The following is a 23,040-nucleotide window of genomic DNA, read 5'->3' on the forward strand; positions in this document are numbered from 1 at the left end:
TCAAAAGTCATTCCTCCATAATTACAATAATTAGATCATTAAAATACTATCCATATAGGAAAGTATGCTGAGCAAACACGAGGCGCAGTTGTTGCTCGCTGGAAAAAACAACGCGAACGTGATCGCCAAATATCGAGGACGTCTGAAACCACGCCAAGTTACTACAAAGGTTGCTAGAAAAATCGAGGAGTAGCAGACACTTCCTCGGGTAAAAAAAAAAAAAACCCCGAAGATTAATCGATTAGGGTTCATATTAAAAAAATCGATAATTTAAACATTTATTTTATTTCCAAATGATGGCAATGCTGGGTGTGGTGAAACGTACTTAATCCAGTTTGGTATTGTTTTTGTTACGAACTTGGCGAGAAACAAAAGTTATTGACAAATCTTTGGCAAATTCATTGATTATTTATCATATCTTGGAAATTCGCTACGGATGTATACTTTCTTTGTGACTTCATTTTAGTATTTTATCCTTAAATAGTGAAACATGCTTGGAATCTTATTGAGGTAGTAAGCTACTGTATCAGTTATACAAATCAAAAATGAATACTGGAAAATTTTATCCTGTGATGCTTTTGGCATGTGCCACCTTAGGTGTCAGTATTGTTTGCATTGTTATAGCTTTTACTACACCCTACTGGTTAGTTTCGGATGGAAGAGCACCCGTTGAAAGATTTCAAAGGTTAGGATTGTGGGGAGGCCTGTTTCAAAGGATTTGTTGACATTTATTACCGTTATGATCGAGAATTTAGAGGATGCAAGTGGATATTTGATGAAGACTATAACTTCATTCAAGATTTTTTGTCGCCACGTGAGTAAAAAGCTTATGTGATAAAGTTATACACATTGCATTGTGTGTTGCATCTTCGAATAATTAAAATTTTTTAACTATTCTGATTTTTAAAAAATTTGAATCAAGTTCCTGCAATTTTGTGGCTGTTCCCTACAATTTAAGCTATGTATTGTATTCGATCCTTATATTTCTAATTAGTTTGACTTTTTAAAACACCCACAATCACTTAACTTATTAACTTTTTTGGAATACTTTGTGCTCCTAATTTTCTGGAGTTAAGCCAACCTATTGTAATTATAAATTTTATTCATATTCATTTAAATGCTTTCAACAGCTAGCAGGTATGCCAGCCTGGTCAAATTCAAATATATACTCAGGGGTAGCAATTTGGAAGAAAAAGTTATTATAGCTGTAATTTACTGGTCCATCTGACCAGTTAACAAAATTAACATGAGAAATAGAATCTACTGGCAGTTTTCAATCTACACATGTCTTAGAGATTGGAGAACAAAAAGGAAACTACAGGCGTCTTTCTGGTTCTAGTTTTCGGAGCTTGGCAATACAGTGGTAAAAACAGTGTTGATAGCTGTAGAAGTTGTATACTCTTATTTTTTCGTGCAAAGAAAATCTAAACATTATAAATAAAGGTGAAGACTCCCTCGCAACAGTTCAAAAAATGATGATGCTTAATTTTTTAAAGAATTTGAATAAAACTTCACTAATTCCATGGACCACTAGAATTTGTATTCTTCTGGTCCAAATTATGTTTTTGTGGTCTTGGAGCAGTGGACCACTGTTGATTTTAAGCCTTGTTGGGCAAGTGGAAACAAAAATTACAGTTGTGGTGACGTTACCAAAGAGCACAACCTTGAGGTTCATGGACCCAGAAGCAGAGAAATTGTGTTGAAAACCATGTCCAAAAGGGTTTTTTTTACATGACAGTTGAAACTGGATGAAACCACTAAATGTCAAAAACTTGCCAACCATGTTTTTTCATCATGTGTTGCCGTCATCATTACTAGATGTTGATACTTTCCAAGTTGAGGGATCTTCCATTTTCCTCCCCAACAGGTCTAAAAACATGAGCAAACTACATGAAATACACCGCCAGCTCAGTCAATTCCAGCCGAGGACTGCAGTTTCGTGCTTATTAGCACTCATCAGCCCAGCATAGGAGTGACTGAGCTGGAGGTGGAAAACCCTAGCCTCTGCCTTAGCCCTGACTATAGTGCCTAGAAAGAGTAGTGTGCCGATCGACGGGGAAAAAGTGAGGTCAGATCTGAGGAAAAACCAGATGGCGCTGCGCTCGAGGTGTACGTTATGCTCCTCAATCAGACTCGTTTTAAATCGGCGATTGCATGCTCATTTCGCAGTTTAAAAGCCCCGTTTTTTGGATTGAACTTATTTCTGCACAGAAGACAAATTCTGTAATAAGTACTATTTGTTACATGGGTGTTCATTTATTTTTTGAAGAATATAAAATTACCTTATGCTAATTTATCTTCAATGAAAATAGTAGACTATAAGGGGCCATTCATTAAATATGTAAGGATCCCGAGGGGGAGGGGGTTGGAAAAGCCTCTACGTATCTTTGGGGGGGGGGGGGCAAACTCATTCTTACGTAATATTTTCCAAGTCGGTATTTCACATTAGAAATTGCGCAGTCAACAAGTGATCAGTGGCGGATTGGTTGAAAAAATCGGCCCTGGCATTAGGAGATGTAGCGGCCCCATAGCTCTTATAGACATATAATTTTACCTAACGATTGGGATATCACTTAATGTGAGGAAATTATTCTTAACAACTAAATATGTTTTATTCAAACGAAATTTAACAGATAGGAACACTTCTGCGCTTTAGTGGTGAACAAATTGATACAGTATTAGCAAACCTTATTTTGTGAGGAAAATTTGTGATTGTAATTGTCCATTTAAGTATTTTTATAATGCCCGGAACTTGATTGAATATTTCCGTAATGATAACACTGCTTGGCTTAGTATGTCCTTTTCTGCAGTCATAATAAGTAACTTAATTGCCCTGTTTTATGAAACTGATCTAGCGATGTTCATGGGTGAAAGACTAGGGCCGTCTTAGAACGTGATGGGTCCCGCGACACAAACACACATTACTGGGCCCTGTCATAAACATTCCCTTTTTTTATACTGCCATAACCTGACGACCCCCAGAATCTATACGAGGTCAAAAACCTGGTGGGAGGGGTTGGGTACGAGTTTGGGAATCCATTAATTTTTTTTTCAAACGCATGTATCAATACAAAGAGAGAAAGTGGATTTAGCTTTCTGTCTTCTGGGAGTCATTTAAAGTATTGGCAATATAAACTTAATAGAAAGATTAACATTGAGTTTAAAATAGGGGTGTTCAGGGGGGCCTCTCCCCGGAAAATTTTCGAAATTGTAGTCTTAAAAACTCAATTTTGGGCAATATTTGGTGATGTCAGGGGAACGTAGGTTCAGGGTTTCTCCTGCTGCAATTTTTCAGAAGATTAAATCCGAAAACAGAATTTCAAATTATCTTCGAGTATATGCTATGAAGAGCGGTTCCGGGGGCTCTCCTCTGAAATTAAAAAAATATTTATATCAGCTCTGAAACCGCAGTTTTAGAAGATCTTTGGTGATTTTAATTCGAGATAGATTCCGAAGCCATCCACCAGAAAATTTTCAAAATGAAGTCTTGAAAGCCTTTTTTGGTAAAGGACTAGGGCACCGGCAGTTACTCGAAGTTAAGTTCCAAAAACCAAATTTTTGCTGACCTTCAGTGATGTTAGGAAAAGGAATTTTCAGGAGTTTTAACCCGGAAAATTTTTCAAAATTGAAGCACTAAAAACGATATTTAAAACGTTCTTCATTGATGATGCCGAGAGAAGGGAGGAGATGGGGCACTTTCCCAGAAAATTTTTGAAACTGTTAATTTAAAAACCGTTTTAGATCATCTTTGGGAATGTTTGAAAAATTGGAGAAGTTCGAGTGCTTTCCTCCAGCAAATTTTCGAAACGGGAATTCCATGTTATGGCGGGAGTGGATTCGACCATTCTCTTAGGAAGTTATTCAAAATTGAAGCCCAAAAATTTAAAATTTACGCGATCTTCGATGATATTAGGAGGGGGGGGGGGGGGAACACCGGAATTCTTTCAACATTGGTTTTTATCAACTTATTTTCTTTTTAAACTGAGGGGCCCGAAACCGTGAGTTTGTACAGCGTACAGAGTACTTTATGTTTCGTCAAAAAATGTTTGAAACTCACATTTTGGCGGCCTTTGGCCTTTGATTTGATAATATCTTAATAATGTAGAGTCTTTCATGCTCCTCAATGGTATTTTAAAATTGCATTTTTTGAAATAATTTTACGGAAAAAAATATTTTGTCTCTTTTATTCCAATTGCTATAAACAGGGTCGCCGAGAGCAAAAAGGGAAAAAAATGACATAGGTCAATTTTTTTCACAGGCCCCCTTCTACACCTTTCGCCATTAGGATATTTTACTCTCTGCACGAGTTCAATTCCGAGCGGGGACCCTATTCTCCAACTAAGCTGACATGACCTCACGTCGGCCCTTGTTGTAAGTTACATTTTAGAGCAATTGTGAATTGACATTTATAAATAAAAACGTCAAAGAAACTCAAAAATGATTCTTTTTACGACCGCTAAAGTTTCCCTATTATTTTTTTTAAATTAATTAATTTATTTTTTATTACACGACTAAAAATATATTGGCAGCCCCAGGGTTCGACTAAGTAAAAGTAAAACTCTAGGCCTACATTAATTTGGAGGCTCCCTGAAGACTATGCAGTGTTTAATTTACATTTTCTAAGCACGAATGCACTTTTGGAGGCCCCTTTGTCTAATCACACAACTATGTATAAACCACTCGTGTGCATTTATGAATTCCCTTTGGGCCCCCTCATAATCTTGACCAAAGAAATTCGTTACTGGCAGAATGATTAAAAATTCCCCTTTAAAGAACTTTTTTTCCAATTAATAAGTCATCATTTTTAATTTTTTTTTTTTAAATACATGTATTTTTCATATTGTTGCAATGCTATGCATAATTCTTTGAAAAATATGAAGCCCCATAGGAAAATGGGGCCCCAGACCTAGGCCTAGTCAGCCTGTGTGGTAATCAGGCCCTAGACAGCTCCTTTTCAGAAATCCCCCCCCCCTTGGTGAGGGCCCTGCCTCCCTTCACCCACAAGCTTTAGCCCATGCGTAAAGAGGAGCTGACGCTGCGTTTTGCGAATTTGCGTTATTCTAATCACATACGCGCAAAATTTACATTTTGCTGTTAGTAGACAGGTCCGAAATACTTTGCTGTTAGTTGATCGGCCCAAAGCATGACCGGCCCACTGGGCAAATGCCCGGCTGCCCGCTGGCTGTATCCGCCACTGCAAGTGATTTGGCAGAGATAATATTCCATTTGAGTATGGAAGGTAAGAAACGTGTTAGGATAAGATGTTTTTTTATTTGTTTTACAAAGAATGAATAGTGTAAAATATAATAAAAGAGTCGCATTATGTATGGCATGTTTTATTTTTAATTAATATTACATCAAAAAAAAAAAAAATGTCGGAAAAACATTCAGTTTAGATTCTAACTTTTCAGTAACTATTTCTTTACGCAAAAAGTTAAATTTGATAATGTGAATTTAATAACGATTCCAGTGATGTAACGATTCCAAGATTTGTTATTTTATCATTTTGAAAAACGAAATGGAATCTTACGGAAGAATAAGGGGGGGGGGATCTTACGTACCCTTACATGGGGGGAGGGGGATCAAAAATTGCCAAAATCATCCTTACGAAATTAATGAATGGCCCCCTAAGTATTCAATAACTGCGCGTCTCTTATTTCTCTACTAATAGTAAAGCGACGTGGTTATTTCAATTTCATCTGCGGAAAGATCAAGTTTTATTTTTTTCAAACAGGGAACATTTTTTTTTAACTGCATAATTCCTGATGAACCTTTTCTTTGGTAATTTTTTAGTAAAGTATGTTGGCAGATTTGGGAAAATTGTCGGAATTGCCTCATCTTTCAAAAAAGGTTTTCCCCGAGGAATCAAAACTTCCTCACCATTTATAATATGCTTAAAATGCGTTTCAATAAAATGTTTTTCGAAATGCAGAGCACAAAATGAGCAATATTTATCAAAAACTTTATCTAACCTGGGAATTAACGAGTTTCACTTTAGGGCAATTCCACCGTTACGGACGTAACAATCAGACTTTAAACACTCATAATTTCAATTTGGTTTCATAAAAAGCTACAATTTTTTTTTCTGTTGTATAGTTGGGTGTTATTAATGCTATCAAAAATTTGGGTGCAGATTGCTTTATTAGAAAAAGTAACAAAAATTAAAAACTACCTGTTACGGACGTAACTCAGAAAACAGCAAAATGTATACATTGTCATACAATTGCCAATATTCCTGTGAATTATTCATAGATTTCTAAAATTTCCTTTGAAATACTTGTTCTAGAGATTTTAAGCTTTCTAAAACCATAAAGTTTTCATGGATACTGTTTGTAAAATTTATGATAGAAATTTTTATATTTGTTACGGACGCAACAAAAATGTGTTACGGACGTAACATGTCTGATATACTAATTGCACAAAGCAAATAAAAGCTTATGTATACTAATAATTTTTGTTAAGAGAGTGCATTGTTCTAGATTAACACATTATTTTGACCATTTAAGTTACACTTTAATAGTTTTTAAAGATTTGGGGAGGTAGGGAGCAGCCCCCGTCCATATACCACCATGTAAATAAATATAAAATATAAATTGGTGCGTCATAAAAAGTGAAATTATCCAAGGGGAAATTAAGCAAAAACAAAAGTGGAATTCTTCAGTTACAGATAAATTTTTCAAATTTTTAACATGAACATGGAGGGAGAGCGGGGGGGGGGGGGGGGGGGGGGGGGGGGTTCTACAAGGAAGAACTTTTTCAGTTTAAGAATTTTCGATGATTTTCTCTATCTCTCAACAAATATATTATCTGCCAAATTTCTTTTAAAGTTTAACGGTTGCCTTTGATTTCGATCGCTTTTTAATAGAATTGGCACGTTTTTGCCAAAGGTGGAAAAAAAACTGTCGAAACTGACATCGGAAAAATGCATTTTGGCCAACATTTGCCTAAGTAATCTAAATCTTGCTTCAAAACTAAATTTGCCTTATCTGAGGATCAGATGTAGCTAGTTTAATATTTAGTATTTTTAACTCTAATCTAATTATGCTTTTTAATTTAAGTTTTAAAGCTATAAAATATTCAACACATCAACGAAACAGTAATCTAAATATTATTTTTTTGTGGAGAGTAAATAACAATAAAAAGTAACTCAGTAACTTTGGTTTAAACTATTAAACAGGACAAATTCTTATCTCTAAGTTAGTTTTTAAATAAGAAGTAATATCAATTTGGCTATGCTTTCAGAATGATAGAAGTTTGAAGAGAAAAACTATAATTAATATCTGTAATATAAATTTAAAAAAAAAACTTTATTGATAAAAATTACGCACAAAATGCTTTGGATTTCTTCGTGTTAAATGATCAAGGAATTTTCACAAAAATCAACTGGGAGAACACTATTTTTTTTTGTGTCATAGTGCATTGATGAAGCAAAGTTTAAGAAATTAAGGAACCCTCTAGAATATTTTAATGCATGTTATTAAGCATTAATTGCAATTCTAGAATTATTAACACCAATTGAATTAGGATTTGGAGGACAAAAAAAATCTTACATTGAGAGGAACACCTCAGAGCAACAGTAGGATATCTTGTCTTATTCCTAGGATTAGATGTCTTAATGTTGCTCTGAGGCGACGATGTGTATTTCAATAATTTTAAAAAATGAAATTAAATATCCACTAATATTTATAAAATTTTGAAAATCACAGTATCAGAAGTTTTGTTATATCATATTACATGTCATACCCTATATTTTCATTGCTTATCCTGTATTTTTTTCCTTTTTAATTGAAAATATACATGTGTTACGGACGTAACGTACTGCTTTTTGTTACGTCCGTAACAAAAAATGTTACGTCTGTAACGCCATTTTTTAAAAAACTAAAGAAATTCTAATGTTTTAAACTATAGTAAACAATTACTCTGATGAATTGCTAAAAGGACAAAAAAGGATTTCTTTTAATTTTGATTTTTTAGGAAGCAACAACAACTTTTGCTAAATTTTTGTTACGGACGTAACATTGAACTTCATTTTTTACAAATTTTAATTGCCTAATTTCATTTTGTACAAAAATAAAAATAAATGCATGTTATTATAGTATTATGTTAATAATTTAAGCTGTACTGCAATTAATTTTGTTTATTTTTATTTTGCTATTAGAAATAAGCGTTTGAAAATGGGGTATTTTTTTCTGATTGTTTTGAAGACCCGACTATCATACTTCCAACTAGGAAAAAAATTTATTATTTAATTTTTATTAAAAAAGCAATGCAATATTCTGAAAATACACATTGCAAGCTTTACAATGATGCATAATATAGCAAAATAACTGCAATATGAAATTTTTACCTACTGGTTTCACTTTTCATGGAATTGCCCTTTAGTTTTTCTTCATCTGCTGGAGCTTTAAAAAGCGTAATTTTTCCTTGCATGTTTTGTACCCACTTTTGCACCCTGGTACGAAACAAGATGAAGCTTTATTTCTTCCAATGTTCAACTTTTATGCCTCCATTAAAAGCCTTAAACGCTGTTTCATGAAATATTCACGAAATAAAGGTAAAAAAGAGAAACGTGGAACTAAATTAAATCAAAATCCCGCATCTACTAATGTAAACACCGCGAAATTGAACGTACATCTCGACCGCACTGCCATCTAGCGGTTTTCATACAATTTGTCTTCAAGAATCGTGGGGAAAAAAGCGCCGGTCGGCACACTACTCTTTCTAGGCACTATAGCCCTGACTATAGGGCGGTACCTTACTGAATGAGCAAACTAGTTTCTGCTATTTTTTTTTACTAAAAGCACTAGGAATTTCACCTTCCTTGCTTTTTTTTTTTTTTTGTAGTTTTAGTGTTTCCATCCATGATATTAAGTGTACATTAGTGATGTTCCGGATATTCGTATCCGCGGATATCCGAGGAAAAATAAAGATCCGTATCCGTTACTTTTTTGACGGATCTTTTCTATTCTAAAATTTTTTAAATATTTGAATAAAAGACTCTTAAATTTCGTTTAAATTAGTTTTTATTCCCTATTTAAATTATAAGGTATCATTTCAGAAGCCAACGGCCATCTGAGACATTTTTAGTTTAATATTAGTTTTTGTTATTGATGTGGGGTTTCTGTTTTTCTTCATTTTGGTTTTTCCCGGCATCCTTCAAAAAAGTGTGACAAAAGGCTCTATTTACTGTTTGTAAAGGTGTTCTCGGCACTGTTATTATGTCGGTCGGAGTAATTTGGGTGGAATGGGTCAGCACTGCATCTATGCTGAAATAAAATGCGAAAAATTATTTCTAGGCTATCCAGTAGCAGCTTTACATTCTTGCTCCTGTATCCTACACTACCGAGCAAGATAGAAATAATTTTTCACATTCTATTTAAGCATTAATGCTGCGCTGACCCGTTCCTTCCAACTCTCCATCAGTTTTAACGGAGATTTCTTCAAAGAGTAAATCATAGTCTTTATTATATTTTCGCCGTAGATGACATTTTTTGAAGAAACTGTTTTTATAGTGACAGGAATACATTCCGTAATAAATTTTACATTTGGATAGTTGAATTGGGCAAAAACATTTTGAGATCCGTATCCGCGGATCTTGACACTAATGATCTGGATCCGTATCCGCGGATCTACTTTTTTAACGATCCAGCACATCACTAATTAACATACTCATGGGCAGGGCTCGAAAATATCAAAAATATCCGATATTTTCAAAACAAAGTCTTCAAAACAAACTTTCAAAACAAACTAAAGTCTTCAAAATGATTAAAGATATAAAAAATATGCATTAGTTGGTGCACAGTCATAAGACATTTTCTTTTTTTTCCGACCAACATTTAATATTTTCTGACCTTTTTTTTCCTCCTATCTCTTTTTTCCCTCCTTAGTACAAAATCTTTCTGCACAAACTCTCTCTCATTCTGCGACAATGTCGCTGTGTCGGCAGCTTTCTGCCACAGGCGTTTTTATTAGAATTAGACTAAGTTATTATTTTTTAATTATTATATTATGCACAAATAACAAGTGTATGCATAGCAAACAAAATTTGCATTTGAAATAGTTTACAAATAATTCATATATTTTCTAGAAATTTTTTACTGCTTGGTAACAGAATTACAGAAAAAGGGCAATGTTAAAAGTGATGCTAAGTCAAACTTAAATTACTGTGAATCTAAATCATAATTTTATTTATTTTTTCTGTGGTTCAACTGACCACACGTTATATTATAAAAAATATTTGTTGCTGAGAATATAGTCATTCCTTAATATCTTTATTTGCAATTTAAATCAAAGTAACGGAATTACATCAACGGTAACAGAATTACATCTTGCTAAACTTAAACTTTTTAAACTCATAATTTTATTTTTAATTAGAAGATACAGCATAAATATTGATAACATTTTACTGCACATTGTATTTTTTTACAAACTGATCATTTGTGTAGGATAAATGATCCCTGCAATCCATTTTTTTGTCAGAAATTGTCATCAAAACATCTTTTATGTCAGAAATTGTCATCAAAACATCTTTTTTGTAATATGATCATAGTCATCTTCAGAAGGCCAAATAAAAGTGTCCCCATTTCCCTTTACAAATTTTACATGTTTCCCAGAAGATTTTTTTTTTAACATCACTATGTAATGATGCATAGTTTCCCTTATTTTTGCTTGAGGAAGCAGGTGTATATTTAACTAAACCCACTGGCCATTACAAATTGGCAACTTGAGTTCATTTATAGGCTCACAGAAAGGATTGGGATTGAAATTGTGACAAGTGACTTGAAAGAGACATACTTTTTATTTCCAATAAATCTTTGCTCGTAACTTTAGCATAATGCATATAAGGAATGGGTGAAATATTTTCCCATATTTTATTATAATCTTGAATATTTTTTCTATTTCTTTTCTGTCACAGTATAATATACGGTATTTTTTTCATATTTTGGTTTTGGCCACACAAAAAAAAAAATCTGCAGCATTTTGTATTTGCTCTTCTTTGGACAATACTGGACTGTTGACAAAGCTCTTTTAGCCATCCCACCAATCCCATTGACCGCCGCACCCTTACCATGGCTTGTGGCGAAAAACTCCCAAGTGATATTTCTTTTCAACTGGATAAGAGCACAAAGCAAGTACTTATGTTTAAATTGGCTTGATGCTCCATTGGAAAAAATACTATCTCATCATATTGCTTATGTCTAGCTTCTAGTTCCTGACTTATTATTTTCAAAAATATTATTACAGCATATTTATCGTGGGTAGTGATGTGGATCCGGTAAATACCCAGTGGGTAGGTAAATATTTTTTGGGTATTTACCTGGGTATTTACCCAAGGCCTGGGTAAATACCCAAAAACTGGGTATTTTACAAAAAAATACAAAAAGTGAATGAGAATTTTTTTTTAAATCTAAATATGAAATAATTGGTAAAACTGATACATACATATGTATTACACAGTTTGTAATATTTTTTATCGAAAGACTTAATGAAACTATGAAAGAAACATATCACGAACCAAAGAATCTTTCTTTTCAATGCCATAATTGAAGAAGATGTTTGCTTTTTTTTTTTTGTAACCAGTTAAGCTTTTTACTTTTTGTAGAATTGCTTTTTATATGTGAAATTTGGCTATCAACATTGATTAGGCATATGCAACACATTTAATGTGAATATCATATTAGATTGCTGAGTTGTTTCACACAATAATTCTTTAAATATGTGATCAAAATACAAATTTTAGGGAAAAATTTATTGTTTTGTATATAGTTGGTTATACAAGGTGTTTCGTTTTAACCTGCAAGACCTTTATTTTTGCAACAGTTAGTCCTAGATGCTTACTTCCAATTGCAAAGATATTCAGATGCAGAGTAAATATATTGGAAGTTTGAAGCAAAAATAAAAATGAGTCAAAAACTACAAAATTGAACTTTTTATACGGCTCTAGGTCCCCTAACTTATATTTAGAGAAATGATCTGTATTTAAAACTTACTGACACAAAAAAACTTGACATTTGTGCAATGAAAACTCAAGGAGATATTCCATTTGAAAGTTTTAAGGGACCATGCAGAAGATGAGATTAGAACTTATTACCCTTTCAAAATAATGACTGGTTGGCAAAGTAAAAAACACAAGGTATTACATTTTTCATTTCTACTCAAAAATTCATGCAAATGTTATGCCGTGATATGCAAAACACGCTGGAAAACCTTGAACAATTTGAAAAATCACTCTGCACACATATAATTTTATATAAACACTCATTTACTGCTATATTTTCCCCCAAAAGATGTTACTGTCGGCGAGTGTAACATGGTGTAAGTTACAAAACGCTGCGTTTCATATCTGAGTGAATATTGGTCATACTAATGACAAACTTTTTTTGCAATTGTTTTTCAATGGAGATTATTTCCCTAAATATCAATAAGTCAGAGGATCTGGGGCCCGTGTAAAAAGTTAAAATTTGTATTTTTTTACTCATTTTTATTTTTACTTCAAACTTTCAATATCTTAAGTCTACATCTGATTTTGAACATTTTTGCAATTGTAAGTATGCATCTAGGACTAACGGTTGCAAAAATAGAGGTCTTGAAGGTTAAAATAAAACACTCTGTATATATACATAGTGGAATACATACAGAAAAGTATTTTATTTGAATATAAATTTTTGAAATAAATACCCATTTTGGGTATTTACCCAGGTATATACCCTGGGTATTTACCCCTAAAAAAAATATCTGGGTATTTTACATCACTAATCGTGGGACACATAATCAGACACAATAACAAAAGAGTGTACATTATATCGAAATAATTATTTCAGTTTAAAAAAAAAAAACTTAAATACAACAAGAAACAATCTAAATTTGTTTATATAAATATAATGCCTTAGCAATTACCCTGAGTTTAATTATGCCATAAAAAAGTGCAATGTAATCCCATTACCCATTTTGTAATTCTGCTACCATTAATTTTACCACTAATTAAAAACATATCACACATTTTTTTGTATCACTTTAATTCTTCAGTGTGCCACTAAGAAAAAACAGAATATCTAGTTTTTAACTATATATTATTCTTAGAATAAAGAAAACTTTAATGTTATTATAGTAACAAAATTACATTATAAATTCCCTTCACTATAATTTATTGATAAATATAATTGGAAAATATATTTTTTTAATTTTAACAATATTAATATTAAAATAAATAATCTCTTTTGTATGAAACAGATTACAAATAAATAAAACTTAAGCATATTTTATAATTCATGAGCTTAAATTGCTTGCTCAACATGTATTTATATAAACTGCACTATTCTGGATACCTGTTTAAACTTGTCTGTCTGGAATTAATAAAATCATAAATGTAAAAAAAAAAAAAAAATACTAATAAATGAAAAGTGTATGGCTACAAAACTCCAAAATTTGATAAAAATCTAACTTATTTTAGTTTTTGCTATCTATGTCCTGTTTCTTAAAGAATTGCTCTAAAGGATTACTGGGAGTGTATCCTCAGAAAAATTGATGGGTCTGGACAATGTAGGAATTTCTACATCATAATGTGCAACGCTAACCTTATTGTATAAAAGAGAATTTATTTAATCAAACAATCAAAATGATGTGCTTCATACTGTATAAAAGAGAATTCATTTGAAATCAAAATAATACAGTAGAATCACTAATTTATCACAAAGTTAATTTTTTAATTTTAAACTAAATTGATAGTTTATTAAAAAATGAGTATTTAAATTTTTTTTTACTCATTAAAATGAAATTTGTAATAAGAAAAATTGGAACTGATGTGATATACCCCACCCTTGGCGACTTTTTCCTGTTGGCGCCAAGAAAACGATGTATGACGACATATGTCATACATCATTCTTAGCGATGCTTTCTTAGCGCCAACAGGAAAAAATCAGATAAAAAAACATGATCAAAGCACTTCAGAACACAATATAAATAAAAACAACATAAAAGCACAACAAAAAACATCACGAATATATGCTTCAAAAATGTACAGGGCCGGGGTTTTTTGTAAACATATTAAAATACAATGAAATAAATTATTGTATTAATTACAAGTCAAAATTAATGCATTAATTTTTTTTTTCATCATTTCTCTGGGATACGAGCCCTCTGTCTCATAGTACTTTCGTAATGAGATCTCGGCTCGCCGGCCCTGCCTCGGTCTCATTACGAAAGTACTATGAGACCTCTGGCTCGCCAGGACCTCGCTCCGCTCGGTCCGTTATCCCTCCGACTGTTAATATACATTACAGTCAGAGTATGGTCACAGTTATGTATATTTTCATGGAGACACCCAAGGGTGGCTCCTTCTGTTCAGTGTACAATAATGACACAGTTTTAAGTGTGAAATATGCACCATTATTGTGCAGATTTATTAATAAAATTCAGCATTTTTAAGAGTACAACCGAAAGAACTTTCAATTGTTAACATAAAATTCAGTACCTAAAGGAGGCACGTTAATAGAATGTCTAAATAATTCGTGGCATCGATAAGAATTAACTTTTAGAACAAACTAACCGTACTATTTCTGTAAAATTAATTAACATACAGTAAAAATAAAGTTAAAAACTACAAGAACCCCTCAAGGATTTGTAAAAACAAAGAATTTTGGAAGTGAGAGGTTTTTTTTTTTTGAATTCTAAAATAAAGAACTTACCTTTTTATATGGTATAAATATTCACACTCAGTCTAAAACAATACATCATATGACAATGGCACGTTACAGATACACACCACGTTGGAGTTAACTTTTAATTAACCTTCAAGTTTGAAGAAACTGGCATTTTCTAATGTTTTTACTTCAAAACACGACTACTGAACTTAAACTAACACAAAATAAGCATTCCTGTAAGGTATATTGCACGAAACAACACCATGTATCTCTCCTGCGTGAAACCCAAACAACCCAAGTAACCAAGTTTGAACAGATCTGTAAGATTGCCTTCGGGTTGCTAAACACAGGTTAGTTTGGCCAGGGATGCCATGCATAAAAAATTATCGCCTCATTGGCGAGAAAAATATTTTAATTTTGTGCAAAAAAATCGAATGTCGCCAAATGGGGGGGTATATCACATCTGTACCGAAAAATTCTTAGTCTAATTTTCTTATAATTTTATTTCCAGCATTTTTCGTTGCTGTCCAAGTTCTGTTCACACTAGGGTTAGTGTGTTTAATACTGTCCTGTCTTGTTCTGATGGTATTCACCATGTGCCTGGTATCAGATAAAGATGTAGTTGTTCTAAGGTTGCTGTCCGGGCTTGTTTTAACAGCAGGTATACATTTATTTTACTGATTTTTCATTTGTTACCTTTCTTTTTCACCTTCCTGTTGGGGCGATAGGTTCACCTGAATACTTCCCCTGAGAAGAAGAAGCAAAACTACTTTCATTTCAAAAGTTTTTGAAATAGCCAAAGTCAGAGTTCCCAAGACTTGCCAATTTGAGATGCCCTTTGAAGAATTAGAATTTTCTCATGGCACCTACCATACTTACAATCGATACCTTCACATTTCACACTCCAGGCTTCCCCGTGCCTGCCACTATTTGGGATTTAACCGGTTGAATGGTCTCTGAAGACAGCTCTGATTTTTTTTATCCAGACCAGAAGCCAAGCAATTCCTTTTCCAATACCACGAGAGGTATTGATTCACTTGGAAGACTTTGACCGTGAGCATATTTCACACAGGGTTGTAAGAGTGTCAGCCAGTGGTGGTTTCAACCATGGATAAAACCAATTAGAACCGTCTCGGATAAAATCTGTTTTGTACAGTATGGGCCATTGGACGTGAATATAGGAAATAATAATTGTTAAAATTAGAGACGTACCAAGTAGCACTTTGGACGAATACCGAGTACCAAAGGTTACAAGATAAACACATAAATAAAAGGTATCAGTGGTGCACACAGGGATTTTGCTAGGGGGGGGGGGTTCAAGTTCGAAAGTCTCACTCTCATATCATACCCCAATACACCATCAAACATATTGACTTGATTTTATAAATTTTCGAGAACAAAAACAGTAAAAAATAAACTTAAATAAATAATTAGTATTATTTATTGCAAAAATGTTAATAACATGTACTTAATTGAATTATCAAAAAGCAAAAAATTGACACATTAAGTTTTCTCATATTTTAAAAAAGGAAAAGACAAAGCAAATTTATCGTTGTAGAAAGTCCCTTATGGTTATAGAAGTTCATAGAATCTCATTTTAATCTGTTCATTTACAGAACTAAAAGCATGGTTATTAAATCAACATTCTGCTTCTTATAGGCAGTTCGTTATGGAAAAGTGCACAATATTTTTGAGAATATTTTAACGTGAGGATTTTATTTTTTTCAGGTGTTAGAACTAAAATTATTTTTACCTTTGTTTGAAGTTATTTTACGTAAACAATGCATAGAATTGTAATCAATTGGGGGAAATAAAATGCAAATATGAGAGGGGTCGGACCCCCTGGACCCCTCCTTTGTGTGTGCCACTGGTAGGTACGATTAATCAAGTTGGAACTGAAACAAATTATATCATTCTATTATAGTTCTAGTCCCAAATCCATAATAATATAAATATTTTATATTTTTTACACTACCCCATATTTAATAAACAAGTTGTATTAACTTTGGAGACATTAAAATAAAGATTTACTCCATGAAGCATAACAAACTTTATTATTCTCAAAATTTAAATTTGACTTGTAAATTTGAATTGTAAATGATTGGAGTATCTTACATGGTTGCACTTTTTTATTAATTGTAAAATCTGTCTTAACAATATTCCATTTTTTACAACTACTCGGTATTAGCCGAGTACCAAGTAGTTACTGAGTACTTGGTACATCTCTAGTTAAAATCAAAATTAATGAGTACATAATTAAGAGAAATATGAAACATCAATCCCTATTCCTTATTTAAAATCATCAATCACTGTTCATTATTGAAATAAACACCCTATGCAAGTAATAAGTGATGGCATGTTCATAGTCACATCATAGGAGAAATGTGTGATAATTTTTTAAAACTATCCAATCCAAACAGTGTAAATAGCACAATATATACTTTTTTCATTGTTTAATGTGCACAAAATGAATTTCAATTTTAATCAAAGTAATATTACTTAGACTTTTTAGTATTCCTACTAAACGAGTGCCCTTTGTCCTTGTTGTGAAGAATTTTTAATGTTAGTATAAGAAAAGTTGCATTAAATCGATAAATCAGTTTTAACAATTACTTCAATTATCATAAATACTTATTCTATATCTTTTAATCATGTATTAGAATGTGCAACATTATACATACAAACTGTATGTGTACATGAATGTGCTTTTACATAATACAGTTTTTGGCCAGCTCTACGTTGGACAAATCCAGATTTGGTTGCTTTTGCCAGTGGCAGGGCCAAAACTACAACCCTGACATCCCCCCCCCCCCCCCCCCCCCAATTACCATTAACAAAGTAGGTGGATCTTCTACCAGCTAGGATTGAATCCCATACCTTCTGGTTACTTCGATGCCTTACTGATCGGGTCACCACAGCACCAGTACAATTGATCTTACTATGGTTACTGGGCGGCACCCCTCTTCTCTTCATGTGGCACCCTGTTTGGGAACCTTTGATGCAAGAGAAACTGGCTCAAGAAAAATGCCAAATGCCTTAATTCAAATTATTGCAAATTCCTAAGGTTGTTGTATTTTAAGTCATTCATATGATAGTTTATCAGAATATGTGGTTGCTGCCGTGGTTGCTGCCGAGGGTGCCTATTTTTAGAACCCAGCCAGATTGAGTGATGCAACCTGGGCTCTAAAAACAAGCTTTCTTTTAAACATGGATTCTTTCAAGAAGAAATAATACCACATGTTCGGTTTCCTGCAAAAATGCAGCAAACGCAAAATTATGAATTCATAACTTTTTTGCATACTTGATCGCTTAGAAATTAATTTGTTAAAAAATCTGCATGGGAAATAATGCTATATGAAACTCGTCAGGAAAATTTTGTTAATTTTTATTCAATTAAAAGCAACAATTAATTTAAAAAAAAAGGCGTCATAGAAACTATTCTGGTTCAAAGTTTGGGATTTCAAAAATTGAACCTTTTCATAAAAAAAAATTAAAACCTGAGACTCATTTCGGATCATTTTTATTCAAGTTCATTACATTTTGTTTTCCTTCTTTTTTAAATTGTTTATTTGCTATAGAAGATGAACCGCCGCTTAGACAGTTTATGCACGTTTTCTCGTAAGCGCCACGTAGCTTACGCAAGAAATATGGTGAGTTAGTTTGCATAGCAATGGAGACATTTTTTCCAGAGAAATACTAATTAATGTTACAGTGGCTCTAGATTGTGAGTGTTTTCAGCATCAAAAAATAACATATTTTTTTAAATGGTGCAAAAGCTATGAAAAACTGCTTTCCTAGTTTTTAAAGAAATATTAGTTACATTGCTATTCTCTGACAGTTACACTATAGTCAAATGGAACAATACTCGTATTTTTCTGCATTTAATTTTTTAAAGCAATGTTAAGTTTCATTTTATATCTAATTAAACTCATTTTGCAATTGTTACTTAATGTTTAACTTATTTTTAATCTTTAAATTGTAATTAATACTTTTCTCTACTAAAGGAGTATTCAGTCTTGTTGCTGTTATAACCTTTGGAGCCTTTGGAGATGAAAGGAATTGGATGCCAGATCCTGATCACAACTATTTGTCATGGTCTTTTGGGTTGGCAGTTATTGGTGCTCTTTTGGAACTTGGTTCTGGATCATTATTTCTAGTTGAAGGTCAACTTGCCAAGCGTCGGGTTCAAGACAGAAATCAACAAGTTTTTACATTAAATAATTTCAAATGTTGATGTGCTGTATATTTTCTCAAATGAATTTCACCCTGTCTCTAAACTGGTATTTTGTTGGAAATTTTAGAATGGTATATATACCATGTTTTTAAACCGTTTGTTGTTGCAGCAAAAAAACGTGATATTTGCAATTGACAATGAACATTTTTGTGTTGAGAGTAACATGCAGCTTTGTTGGAAAAAACAAGAAATAAAATGATTTTAACATTACTCACCAAAATGAATTGAATGAATGTGCTGCTTAATATTTTTTAAGAGAAAAATTTTATCATTACAAAATTAAGAAATATAAAAACGGAAACATGAGTAAGATTAATTGGACGTTTTCGGGAAAAGAACAAAATCGGACTTATTTCCGGTGACTCGCCAGAAATAATCGGTCTTTCGCTGATGTATTTGGTATGTCCACATTTACCTGATTTCAGACTACCACAGTAACAAATACACGTTTAAAGAACCTCATAAACACAATAAGTACCACTCCTGTACAAAATAAAATTGGTAAGCCATGTTTGCAGACCAAGGTAAATGCTGGCATGAAAAGTAGTTAACAGCATTGAATTTTTATGAAAATTAAATAATAAAATTCTAGGAAATAAATAAAAATTCACCTCCCCTTTCTCTCCTAATTATAATTAATCTAAAATACCATTCAATACAATGTAAACGGAAGTTTTAATCTTAAATAAAGTGTACATTTAGGTTGTGCATAATATTGATTTAAAATGTAAATTCAGATTGTCTCCCAAAAATTTTTATGTCTGTAGTCGACTGTCATAAAATTTACTGCCGTTTTTCACAGCAGACGGTCACAGGTATATGAAAGTAAGCAGGACTGATGCTTGTTATCTGTCATCATGTCATGCTAATAATGTCATTATTTGATGTTTGTTACTTCTATATAGATGAAATAGTAATCAAAAGCCTTTGTGGTGAAGAAAATTGCTTGGACTGAAACTTATTTACATGAAAAGTCCTTAATGCATGCTCATAAATTGGTCATATGACTTTGGTACAACATTTTATATCATAAACTTATAGATTACTGCTTGTAAATTCATTCTCTTTATACTGTTTAATTTTTTACTTACAAAGTCCTTTTTCAGTCAAAGAATCTGAATTTTTTTTCAACTCCCCATCCTCTACTTCCATACCACAGCATGACACTAGAGCTGTTGCATATGTAAGATTTGTCATCAAATTCAATCAATCGTCATTTTCATCTTTTATTCACAATCTTAAGATCTGTCTCTCCATCTTTCTTCTGGTGCAAAATATCTTCACTAACATTCTTCAATTTTATTAAGAGCCTTTTTAATAATTGTATTGTTGTGATCATTTCAATTATGGCTGTTATTTGCAAATTTAATTCCCTTATTGTAAAATGCAAAATTGTGCAATGCCATTTAATGAAATTTTTTTTAATTTAAATCAAGAAAGAAATTTCTGTTTAAACGTATTTTGGCTTAATTTAAACATTCCATCATTATTATTTATATTTAAAGCATGATATATCTGTAGATATTTCAAATGCAACAAACATTCCATGTAAAATGTGTATATAATATGATGTATTTTATTAAGTGAATGTGTGTATATAAATAAAGCATTTGAGCTCTTTATCTTCGTTAGTTTTAACTATGCATACTGTTTATACTTTCTCTGGTTGTGTTTTCAACAATTTCGTGCACAAATTTATTGCATGTTTTAATGTATAAAAAATAATTTGCACTAGATGTTTGTTTAATAATTATTAAATGTTTATACTTGTATAATTAAGACATCAACTATATTCAATAAAACTGTTCTCAATTTTTTTTTTTTTTTTACATATTAAAAGTTTTACAGAGAAAAAAGTTTTGCAAGACGGTGAAAATTAATCCAAATTGATGGTTGTATTTTGTTAGTTAAAACATTTTGATGGCAGTAAACAGTAAATCTTAAGACAATCTTTTGAACTTAATCTAGTTCAAGGCTATTAAATATTCTCTACTCTGTAAAGAGTGACAGCTTCAAAATTTTACTGATGTTGAACATTTGTTGAAAAATTTTAAAATTGTTGTATTTGTTTTTATTGCACTGGTTTCATTTATTCCAGAATTTGTATTTTTGTTAATATTGTCAGTATTTTTTATCATTTTAGAAGTATGAATAAACAATTTACATATTGAAAATGTTTACATGTTGTTTATCCTATGTAGTTTTGTTCCATTACTACGCTATTCAAAATCTCATTCTCACATTATCTCAGACACAATAAATTGACACAATAAAATATTTATTGTTAGCAAATGTTTTACAATGTGTTTTTAAATTGTGCTTGGTTAGAAGCCTATTTAAGACTTTCTATAAGGTATTTATTTACCTACTTATCATAGTTTAGTTTTTAATGAAATGTTCTATGTGCAATAATTATTGGTTACTTTTGTCGGTATATGGAAATATTTTTTACAAAATATGCTTTTATTCATGAAACCATAGCTTTAGTGCCAATCTTAAAAATGATTTCCTATTAAAGGTATGATGAGTTTTTTAATGCTATATCAGATAATTTGAATTCAGTACACTCAAAAATGTTTTTAAGTGCTTAAATAACATTAATTTTTGCATTAACAAAAAAGCATTCAAAGTAATGCAACTTGTCATGTTATGCTAGAACCTGTGCTTCATGCAAAATTATTTTATAGTTTTTATTTATTTATTTTCTTTATTTGGAAGCACTGGGTTTACTGAGACTTTAGAACCCAAAAAGCAACTTGGGTTCTAAAATTAGTATCTATAGTTTATTTGAACTAATATGTTGCAAATTCTTCTAAGCAAACATTTTTGTTCATTATTGCCATTTATAAATCTTATAGATTCCAGTAATAACAAGTCCTCCAAAACATTGAAAAATTTTGTATGAAAGAACTAACTCATACATAGGATAACATATTAAGCTTTATGCTTAAATGAAATGATTTAATGAAATTAGATTGCCAAAATTGACCATCAAGGATGAGTAGGCATTGACCAAACAAGCAAGATTTTTGTTTTGCATCCACAACCTTTTTTTTTAATCATTGATTTATTTTAGCTATTTTCAGGAATAAGGAATCAACTATGTGTGCATACATGGTCTTTTTGATGGTTAGGCAGGCTCAGAAGTGCATGACAATTGGGTAAATTGGAAAAAAAAAAAAAAAAAACTCTTTCATTGCCCTGCATGATAAAATCCTAGCAGTAGTTTCCAACTTTTTTTCTATTAGAATTTAAAACAAGAAGTTCCAGCTAGAACTATACGAGCCTACTTTCCCGTTTACCCATACTACTTTCTAGTACCTGATCAATATTCTCAAAAATAGCTGAAATCGCAAATTGTTTCAAACATATTTTTTAATATTTTAAGCTAATTTCTATGAATAAAATATTCCTCACTCATCTAAAAAAAAATTTAGATGCAAATAAAATAGCAGCACCTTTTAAACAAAGCAGCTAATACACTTTTTTCCATTAAAAAAATTCTTTAACAGCTTTCAAAATGAAATTATAATAATTAAAATTCATAAGCTCATTAAAATAAATACATCATATCAAAAAACAAAATTGTTTCTTTTTCCCCTGTTGCCAAAAAATTATTACAATGAATTAATGCACTTGCCAAAATAAATAAAAACAATAAAATGTCAACTTAAAGAAATACTTTTCATTGTCAAAAAAAAAAAAAAAATCGTCTGCGCATAGCTTTATGTAGTAACATAAATGATTCCGAGTTTATTCGCCGAAAACTGAATACCTAAATTAAAATTTTAGCTTGAAAATAAAAACAAATGATATCAACAGCAATTATTTCACAGTTAAAACCATAGCTGCGGATTCGGAGTCGATCTCATTTTGGGATAAAGGAGTCGGAGACGAATATCCAAGAATCGGAGTCAGTCATTTGTCCTCCGTGTGTATAAATTTTTGCCAAACCTACTTAGTCAGAGTCGAAGTCGGGGAGTCGGAGTCCGATTAATTGTCGGATTCGGAGTCAGGTGCCCTTAAATTCTCGGAATCGGGGTCTGGAGTTTGGCGTCAAGAGCTATTTCTAACAAAATTTGTTTGAAATAAATCCGCCTTCAAGTACGGAATCTACATTGACTTTCAGTTTCCCCGTACGTGCTAATGTTAAGGGATTTGAACTGT

The 23,040-nt window shown here is 32.0% G+C and overlaps 1 protein-coding gene across 1 annotated transcript; it reads left to right on the forward strand.

Moving 5' to 3' along the window:
- Nucleotides 1-310: 310 nt before the first annotated feature.
- On the forward strand, nt 311-21,040 carry LOC129219978 (uncharacterized). Its single transcript, XM_054854299.1, is given in 4 exon segments — nt 311-698; nt 700-814; nt 15,151-15,300; nt 18,644-21,040. Coding segments are annotated over 4 exon segments (648 nt in total). The 5' UTR covers nt 311-545; the 3' UTR covers nt 18,874-21,040.
- The last annotated feature ends 2,000 nt before the right edge of the window (nt 21,041-23,040 follow it).

This window comes from Uloborus diversus, chromosome 4 (genome assembly GCF_026930045.1).
Source record: "Uloborus diversus isolate 005 chromosome 4, Udiv.v.3.1, whole genome shotgun sequence".
Classification (NCBI taxonomy): domain Eukaryota; kingdom Metazoa; phylum Arthropoda; class Arachnida; order Araneae; family Uloboridae; genus Uloborus; species Uloborus diversus.